This window comes from Candoia aspera, chromosome 2 (assembly GCF_035149785.1).
Source record: "Candoia aspera isolate rCanAsp1 chromosome 2, rCanAsp1.hap2, whole genome shotgun sequence".
NCBI lineage: Eukaryota > Metazoa > Chordata > Lepidosauria > Squamata > Boidae > Candoia > Candoia aspera.
This window is the reverse complement of record NC_086154.1, coordinates 217132817-217143117: the sequence shown is the minus strand read 5'-3', so window position 1 is coordinate 217143117 and position 10301 is coordinate 217132817. Positions and strand designations below refer to the sequence as shown.

At 43.1% G+C, this 10301-nt stretch overlaps 1 protein-coding gene across 1 annotated transcript in view; it reads right to left on the bottom strand.

Moving 5' to 3' along the window:
• Positions 1 to 227: 227 nt before the first annotated feature.
• The window catches only part of TMEM232 (transmembrane protein 232), a 161294-nt gene continuing 151220 nt past the window's right edge, over positions 228 to 10301 (bottom strand). The window contains exon 14 of the mRNA XM_063295359.1: positions 228 to 959. Within this exon, the coding sequence (XP_063151429.1) occupies positions 696 to 959 (264 nt within the window). The 3' untranslated portion in view covers positions 228 to 695. The remainder of the gene's footprint in view (positions 960 to 10301) is intronic.

Below are 10301 nucleotides of genomic sequence, written 5' to 3'. Positions count from 1 at the left end.
GTAAAAAGAAAGGAAAGTAGTATGGTGATATTGGTAGTACAACTAAGTAGAGAGGAAGGAAAGGATCTGTGTAGGTAAAAAGTAATGAAAGGAGAATATCAGATTAGGGAAGTTTAATGGCAACAGAGAGAAATTAGATAAAGGTAGCACCAAGCACCTTTCATGTGGCTTTCTTGACCTTGTTCAAAATAGCTGACTATGCTAAAACAGTAACAAAAACAAGGGTGTGAGGTAATCCAGAAACACAAGTTCCAGAAATTTATTATTCCAGAAAAGGATTCCTCATAAACACTGTAGTTCAAGGGAGACAATTCAATTACTCATTGAACACCAGTGTTGTGAAACTGAAGGCTGTGATTGTTTTTATTGAAAAGCAGCTCCTGGAAGCTGTCTTGGTGAGCAGAGGAACAGTATGATGAGAGGAAGTGCCTAACCTTTCCCTCATCCACTGTTTTTATACGCAAAAATACCCTCAAGCTGGTCTGACTTCCCTCATAGGACTTCTGATGTATTTTTTTCCTTATAGACACTCATGTGGAACACCACAATGAAAAACTGTTGGAGAAGCAACTGCAATCAGGAATACAGCGACAATTATGGTTTATCATTTTCTTACCCACACTTCATTACTCAATATTGTGGAGCTTTTACTAAGAAAAAGAGGGGGGAAGGTGCTTTAATACACATATTTGCCTTTAAGGTGTAGTTATCTTCTTAGCTGGTTCCCCTGTTTCTGACAGTTGTGGATTTGACAGCTGAGTGCTGCTGCTTGCTTCTGTTAGTTCTTTGTCTCCATGCCTAAAGGGAAGTTCATATGGTTTGGTTGTCTTGTGCAGCTTTTCAAAGCGCCATATCATTATTTGCCTGAAGTTCTCCTCTTTCAATTTTCGCTTTTCTTGAAGCTCTGGTTCCTGGAGTTTTTCTTCTAGCTTAAGCCTGATTTGCAATTCCTTTTCCCACTGTTTCAAATAAACAAACAAACAAACAAGCACAACATTGCCTTAATAGAGATTTTGGTATTATGTAAAAACACAATACTTTGATTTAATCATTCAGCATGTAGTGCAGGTAATAAAGATGAGAAATTAGGAAACGGACATCAGCAGGATTAGTGATGGATCATGACATCTTATAAGCAGGAGCTGGTATTATACAGCCTATAGCGCAAGGTTTCTTAACTTTAGCAACTGTAAGATGTGTGGACTTCAACTCCCAGAATTCTCCAGCCAGCCATGCTGGCTGGGGAATTCTGGTAGTTGAAGTTCACACATCTTACAGTTGCCAAGATTGAGAAACCCTGCTATAGAGAGTAAGCATTCCCTTAGGTGCAACTGGTTAGCCTGCAATCTCTTGAAGCTCAGGCTGGTGTATTTCCAATATCTCTTAATATATTGCTCAGTTAACTGACAACTTGTGAATAAAATGTTTGAAAAACAGATATAAGGACCAAAGATGTACTACATTGTCAAATATGACTTCATATCATCATCATCTTGTTTTAAAACTGAAATCCCTAGAGCTAGCAATACCAAAAGTCTGGAAAGCAGTTGATATAGAAGAACTGTTATGCATCCTCAGTATGCCTGCAACTGTTACCTGAAAGGGAAAGACATACACAACTTGCATGCTGTCAACATCACAAAAGAAATGTAACACGTTTACCCCTATGACCTAGCAAGCATACCATATGAATACTAACTGTATGTAAGATACATTAATTTTATGCACTTCAAAAATGGGTAAATGATCTACTTTCCAGCTCATGATTTGATTGATTGATTTATCAAAGTTTTATCACTGCCCATCTCCCCCCACAAGGAGAGACTCTGGGCAGTTCTTCAATGAACATACTCAGTGATTAATTGTATTTGAATGCCTTCTTTTATCATGTTCCAAACTAAATGGGCTATTTTGGAGAAAAAAAGTAAATGTTTGCTGAGAAATAACCAGTGTTTTGATGTCCCCTTGACATTATTTTAAATATTAGAAGTGGTCAAGGTGTGGCTTTAGTATTTTATTGAACTCTATAGCACATTATTAAATGAGAAGCTTAGAACAAGTTTATATAATTTATTGGTGATGACACTAAAAAACAGTATTGAGAAAGCAGGGAAAAGATAACTGAATTTGAGAAGCGCAAGCTATTTCTATTCTGTGACAAAAATAAAAATATATATTGTAATACTATTTTCACCTTTGCTCTGGTATGGCCTATAGTTAGTAATAATCTCTACAGTTCTCAAAAACATTTTCCAATTCTTATTTCATTTATAATAACTGAGAAACACTCATTAGACCAGGGTTTCTCAACCTTGACAACTTTAAGATGTGTGGACTTCAACACCCAGAATTTCCCAGCCAGCCATTCCACACATCTTAAAGTTGCCAAGGTTGAGAAACCCTGGTCTAATGAGTGTTTCTCAGTTAAACCCTGCATTGGACACAGAGAGCCAGCAACTTTCCCAGACAGTTTAACTTGATAATCTGCAATGCTTACACAGAAGACACTGATCTTCAAACTATATTTGTTACTATCAAGTATGATGATCAAACATGTGACTGTTTCCTTGTATGCATTATAGCTCAATGTACAGACTGGAACTCTGTCACAGCATTCCACTGCTAACACACAGAAATCCCTATAAAGGTTCCATAATAATTCTCACACATAAATAATATTGATACAGGAATTTTGTAAACTGCAAACTCGCTCTGAATAGGGTTGGTTACTTAATAGAGGTAGCTACATGTAGGTAAACATAACTTACTGTGTTATGTTTACCTACATGTGTGCCTTTGCTCCTCCGTCTCCTTCCTGGTAAAATGACCTGGAATATGTACAGCATTGTACAAGAAAGCTACTGAACATTAGACTTTTTCCTGAGTATAGAAAGTGCCATAAGTGATCTCTAAATGAGGAGGCTGCACTCATACAAAAGCATTAGCATATAAAGTCAGTATGATGAAATATTTCACAATGTCATCTTTTATTTGAGAGTAGAAAACATTAGAATGCAAATGGTGGCAGAAGACCCACCCAAGAAGGCAAGTCTTCAGCACTTGGGACTGAAGTGAAAGCTAAGAACCTCTGAGCCTCAGGTAGGAAATGAGGTGAAATCACGAGAGAGAAAAAGAAGAAACAAAGATGGAGAAGCATAACATGTGTGATGGGGAAGTGGGAAGGGAAAATGGATTTCCAATTTCACATGTTCATACTGAGTCTCAATTAAATTATCCTTTGAGATTTGCATTTGAAAGGTTTTAGTATTAGGAAAATTTGTTGGCAAAAATTGTGCACATTATATAAAAGGGCAATCAAAATGTGTACGTTTGGAGAAAAGTATACAAAAATAAATACATTTCTACTATACAGATTTTTTTAAACCTTCAAATTCACATGCAGTTAGGATTACAGTTAGGGGTAGGATTTTTATTTTCCAGTATAAAAATTAGAAACTGAGAAAAACAGAAATTAAAAGATTTACCTATTTCTACTGAAAGATCTCTGTAAAGAAGGAGATGCATCAGTAGCAAAAGCTGAGCCAAATTAGGTTTTTATTACGTAGATCAGTGTTTTTTAAACCTGCCAACTTTAAGATGTGTGGACTTCACACATATTAAAGTTGCCAGGTTTGAAAAACACTGATGCAGACTATTTCTGTAAAGCTGTTACCATTTTATCATTCCAACCAAGTGTGCCTATGTATGGGTGCCCAATACATTATTACAGATAGCACCAATGATATCAATTGTACATGCAAGAAAACATAAAAGTGTTGAGGGTTGCAATCAGCCAAGGAGAAACCCATATAACTTGTTTTGAGCCTCAGCACCAATATTACTACTGCATTATTGGTAGCCCTAAAGATATGGTCTTAAGTATAAAAACTGCAACTCAAAATATAATGAAATGTTTCCATTAGTAAGGGAAAAGTACAGATTAGATGCAAACAGAAGAATAAAGGAATAATGACATTTTAAAAACAGGGAGTAAAATGCTTTTGAAGTGTAAGAAGTGAGATTTTACATCCAGAGAAAACTGTTGTTGGGATGTAATTTATTTTTATGGGATACCCTTCAATTATTTTGTGGACAGGCTAATCTTAAATAATAAAATGACTTCCTCCTAGTGACGTATTGTAAGCAAACAAGAAGCTTTTAGGCATTTTTGCCCTGGTTACCATTATTACGCATGGGGTTATAAAATACATTTCAATGGACTAAGTAGTTTTTCTGTGTGCAGAGTTGGTATTCAATGGTGAATTAATGTATCAGCTTGTTTAATGTATCAGAAAAAGTGTATTTCTTTCCCTTCAATCCTGAAACACAATTAATAATAATGGATTTTAAACATTTTTAAAAGACAGGATGCTCTGGGCAGTTCTTCAAAAGATGGCAATGTAATGATTGCCTATTCTAAAACACCATCAGACTCATGAGCAGGATCACAAAGATATCTGATTTATTAAAGAATAGTATGCAGGATCACAAAGAAAGCTGAGAATGAAAAAAGCATGCCAAACACAAACTAAAAACCCTCAGTACAAATGAGATCCCTCCCCCCGTAGAATCGTCCCAAGCTCACAATCCCAGGTGCTCCTAACGGCTTCTGATGGTCCACGGGAAAAGTCCTTGAACAGAGCACATAACCCAAACACATTCCATTGAAATGAACATAGATACAGAGCACAAGGTTGCACAGCAGCTCCCTCCCAAACAGAAACGCGTGTCAGCACCATGGCATGTGAAACGTTACGATGTACAGTGCACAATGAAACAGTGAACATGACATACTGCCCCCCAAAAGAAAGAAAACACTAAGTAGCAGGCTTTAAAGGGTAAGCCAAGTGGAAACGGTTAACTAGATCAGGAGCATTAACGTGGCGAGCAGGCACCCATTCAGGATGAGGAAAGTGTTTCCAGCAGATCAGATACTGGAGGGTGCCTCGAAGCTTGCAAGGAACAATGACCTCCTTGACTTCAAAGTGCTGTTGGCCGTCAATCATGATTGGAGCAGGAGGAGGAAGTTGGGGATGCCAGCGGGAAGAGTGGTGGACAGGCTTGAGCAGGCTGCAATGGAAAACAGGGTGCAAGCATTTCAAATTGTGAGGCAGGTTCAACTTAACAGTAACTGGATTGATAAGACCAACAATAGGGAAAACACCAATGAACTTGGGAGCAAGTTTCTTAGAGGGTTGTGGGGACTTGATGAATTTGGTAGATAGATATACTTGATCCCAAATTTTGAAATCGTGTTGCAAAGAACGACGTTTATCGGCTTGAAACTTGTAAGCAGCCTGGGCATCAGCCAAAGCCTGTTGAATCCAGGCCAGGAATCAGCAAGCTTAACAGCCCAGTCAGAGGCAGAAGAGGATTGGGGTTGTGGCAGCTCAGGGATGGGAACAAAGTCATGACCAGAAACCACACAAAAAGCGGTTTGCCCGGTACTCTGATGGACAGCATTGTTGTAAGCCACTTCAGCAAAAGGTAGTTAATGTATGCTCTAAGGAATTGTTCAAGGGCAGAGTTCAAAATCTCAGTAGATCCGTCAGTCTCAGGATGGGACGATGTGGACAGTGCCTGTTTGGTGCCAATCAATTTTAAAAATGATTTCCAAAACTGGGAAGTAAACTGTGTCCCGCGGTCGCTGACCAAATGGGAGGGGCTACCGTGGAGATGGTAGATGTGAATGAGAAATAGGCAGGCCAATTGCAGGGCCGACGGGATGGATGCACATGGAATGAAATGGGCTTGTTTGGAGAAAAAATCTTTTACAACCCAAATGACAGTTTTCTTCTGACTGGGAGGTAGGTCCACAATAAAATCCATAGAAATCTCATCCCAGGGACAGGATGGGCTGGCCACTGGCTGTAGAAGCCCCTGTGGTTTTCCTCCTTTTTGCTTTGACATGGCACAAAAAGGACAGGAAGCAACATAGTCTTTTACATCACTCCTTAAGGTTGGCCACCAAAATTGACGGTGAACCAAATGCAAGGTTTTGACAAAACCAAAGTGTCCAGCAAGTTTATCATCATGGGAACACTGCAAAACATCAGCTCTTAAAGTTTCAGGCACATAAAGGCGGTGTTCCACCCACGCCAGACCGTTTTCAAAAGAAACATTGTCTCTATTAGCTAGCAACCAAGTGTCAGATTTCAGTACCTGGAGAAAGTCTTTCTGTAACTGACAAGGAACTTGCACTTTCTGCTTCCCACACGGGGCTGGAGGCGGGGTTGCCTGCGCACGGGGCTGGCTCCGAGTGACGGCAACCAAGCCCAGTTGTGGTTCAGTGAGAACAGTTCCAACTATATCTGCCACATGGTCAAGGTCCTGAGGTAAACGTGACAAAGCATCGGCCAGAAAGTTTTTCTTTCCCGGAATAAATTTTAACTGAAAGTTAAAGCGACTGAAAAATTGAGCCCAGCGAATTTGTTTAGGACTGAGACACCAGGGGGTGCGGAGGGCTTCCAAATTCCTGTGATCAGTCCAAACCTCGAAAGGGCATTTAGCGCCTTCCAGGAGGTGATGCCAGGCTTCCAAAGCGGCTTTTACAGCAAAAGCCTCTTTTTCCCAAACATGCCACTGGCATTCAGTTTCAGAAAATTTTCTGGACAAATAAGCACAGGGTTTCGAGTGATTTTCAGAATCTCTCTGTAACAATATAGCCCCAACTGAGGAGTCAGAAGCATCAACTTGGACAACAAAGGGGTGTTCAGGATCAGGGTGCTATAAAATAGGCTCAGCAGTGAAGAGGGTTTTTAACTTCTCGAATGCTGCCTGGCATTCAGGCATCCAATTCAGCACTGCCCCAGGGTTTTTTACTTTGCGTGTCTCCCCCAAACCCTTGGTATGGAGCAAATCAGTAAGGGGCAAAGCAATCTCAGCAAACTCCTGGATAAATTGGTGATAGTAATTACTGAACCCTAGGAAACTTTGCAATTGCCTCCAGGTGCGGGGACGTTCCCAACTTAAAATCGCCTGAATTTTTTCAGGGTCCATTTCAATGCCCTTGTCAGATACCCTATAGCCTGGATAGTCAAGTTGGGTCTTGTGAAACTCACATTTGGAAAGCTTGGCATAAAGCTTGGCATCTCTAAGCTTACTTAACATCTGTTTGAGAAGGCGTTCGTGGTCCTCCTTGGATTCAGTGTAAATGAGCACATTGTCCAAATAAACCAGGACCCCTTTAAACAAATGATCATGTAATACTTCATTAATCAATTGCATGAAGACTCCGGGTGCCCCTGCTAACCCAAAAGGGAGGTCTTCGTACTGAAATGAACCCAGTGGACAATTAAAAGCGGTTTCCCACTCATCTCCAGCACGTATGCAGATACGGAAATAGGCTTCACGAAGATCGAGCTTGGAGAAAATCTTGCCCTTAGACAAGTGAGTTAACATGTCCTTCATGAGCGGCAGAGGGTATTTGTTGCAAATTGAGATGGAATTTAACCCCCGATAGTCCGTACAGAGTCGAAGCGTGCCATCTTTCTTTTCCCGGAAGAGCACAGGGGCCACAACTGGGGAATTTGCAGGTTCAATAAACCCCCTTGACAGATTTTTGTCAATAAAGTCCCTTAATGCCTCCAGCTCCTTCTGAGTCATTGGATAAATTTTTGGCTTGGGCAATTGAGCGTTGGGAACCAACTCTATTGCACAATCAGTTTTCCGATGGGGGGGTAGCTGATCTGCTTCCATTTCCCCAAAGACGTCTGCAAAGTCTTGGTATCGATCGGGCAAGCCTTCTAAACGTGCCAAACTAGGGTGCGGTGTGGCAATTGCAGCCCTTCCAACCCCCACACTTGAAGCTCTCTCCAGGGTAGGGGCTTGGTAAAACCCATCCTTAAAAGTCAGAGTTCTGTGTTCCCAATTTATATGTGGGCTTCGATAGGTCAACCAGTGAATCCCCAGAATTACCAAGAGGTTGCCAACAGGTGCCACTACAAATTTTAAAGTCTCACGGTGGCTGCCCATTTGCATTGTGACAGTTCACAGTTCCAGTGAAATGGGTTGCCGCCCCCTCCCCTGCCATTGAACCATCCAACTATGTGAAGATCAAAGGCTGCTGGAGGGGGAAGCTAGGCAGGTCCAAAGCAGCAACCAGATCAGGGTGAATCAGACACCTGGAACACCCAGAGTCAACTAGAGCCCAGACCTCTGTAGTCTTTGTGCGGGAGCCCAATTTCACTTTTACTGCTAGAGTGGGACAGTCAGCACTCACCATAGCATCCTCGTGCCCATCCTCCTCCTCGCTCTTCATGGCAGGTGGCTGGTGTTTCTCACTGGCTCCTTAGAGTCATCTTCAGCCTCTCCCGAGAAGTAGAATACTTCCTCAGCATCGGCTGCCCCCTTGGCTGCTGTCATCCGCCGCGAGGGGGTCGGCGATTTGGCCAGCAGCTTGCCCGCTTGATCTCCAGCCTTGGCTTTTGGGCAATCAGCTGCTCGATGCCCTTCCTTTCCGCATCGTAGACACTGATCCCTCGCATAGCGCCGATCTCTCTCCTCATCCCAGGCTCTATAGCCTGGCCAGGCAGCAGTTGCAGCACTTCGGGGGGCCCTCATGGTGGCTGGTGGTTTTTCAGGTTGTTTGGTTTGCATGAAGGTATGCTGGGCGTGCTCAGCCTTGCCAGCCAGCCACATCCATTCATACAATGTCTCTGGGTCGTCTCTACACAACGCCCACCACAGGACGTCCCTGTTGAGTCCCTCTTTAAACCGTTCTATTAAGGTTGACTGAGACCAGTTGGGGATTTTCCCTGCTAAAGCCTTAAACTCCAGGGCGTAATCAGCTACAGACAGTTGGCCCTGGGTAAGATCCTTCAGTGCCTTTTTAGCTCTTGCCTTGACTAGAGGATCCTCAAAATGCAGCTTTAATGCCCACATGAAGTCCTCAAAATACTCAAGCTCAGGGGAGTCAGCCTCACTTAATTGAACATACCAGTCAGCCGCTCGTCCCTTCAACTTGGTGGCAGTGGCAGTTATTTTAGCCTCTTCGGAAGGGAAGTATGGTCCAAACTGCCTCATGTAACTTTTAGCATAAGTGAGAAAGAAAGATAACTTGGTTGGATCTCCATCAAACTTGACAGAAAAGTCTTTCACCCCCACTCCTGTTGGAGCTGAATCAGCGGCTGCTTGAGTGGTTGGGCCCCAGGTTACAGTAGTTCTCCCTCCTTGGGGTGGGGACACTGGTGGTCGAACTCTGCGGGGTGGAGATTCGTCCTGGCGCCGTCTCCGGCCCCGCTCCGCTGGCGGTCCAGATGAGGGGATGGAGGATGATTGTGTGGAGCTGGAATCTCCTTCACGCCTTGGCTCCCCCCCCCCCCCCCCCCATGATAGAGACAAGTTTCTTAACATGTACTCCATCGATTCTATTTTGGCCTCCATCACTCTTAGCTTTTCAGGGGTTTGAGATTCCTCCCTCCCTCGCATGTAAGGCTGTCTCCCTGTTGATACTGTGGTAGATTCTACGTTTGGGGTCAGCGGGAACCAATACTTCCAGGACGCCTGGGGCGTCCCTGGCTGGGGTTCTCCCATTTCATCCCAGGTGATCAACTCTGCGGGCGATTCGCTGGGTGCCGGTTGCTCTGGTTCTCTCCCATCGGCAGATTCCTCCATCTCAGGGCTGGAACTCGAATCCTGCTGGAAACCTGAAGGTTCTGGGGTGAGGCTCAGTTCTCCGCTCTTGACCGTTGACTCGGGCATCAAGCCAGTCAGTTCCTCAAGTCCCCCAGTCGTGAGCTTGGACTCAGCCATCGTTAACTATTTTCCCTCACAAGAAACTAATCTTAGTAGGAGCTAACGGTACAACTTTGGTGATTCTCAGCTTTATGTAATGATTGCCTATTCTAAAACACCATCAGACTCATGAGCAGGATCACAAAGATATCTGATTTATTAAAGAATAATATGCAGGATCACAAAGAAAGCTGAGAATGAAAAAAGCGCGCCAAATGCAAACTAAAAATCCTCGGTACAAATGAGATCCCTCCCCCCGTAGAATCTTCCCAAGCTCACAATCCCAGGTGCTCCTAACGGCTTCTGATGGTCCGCGGGAAAAGTCCTTGAGCAGAGCACATAACCCAAACACATTCCATTGAAATGAACATAGATACAGAGGTTGGCACAAGGTTTCACAGCAGCTCCCTCCCAAACAGAAACGCGCGTCAGCACCATGGCATGTGAAACGTTACGATGTACAGTGCACATTGAAACAGTGAACATGACAGGCAAGAATGAAGGCACCTCCATACTGCCACCATTTCAACACCCCAATCCCTCCAGAACAGTTTGAAATTGTCCAA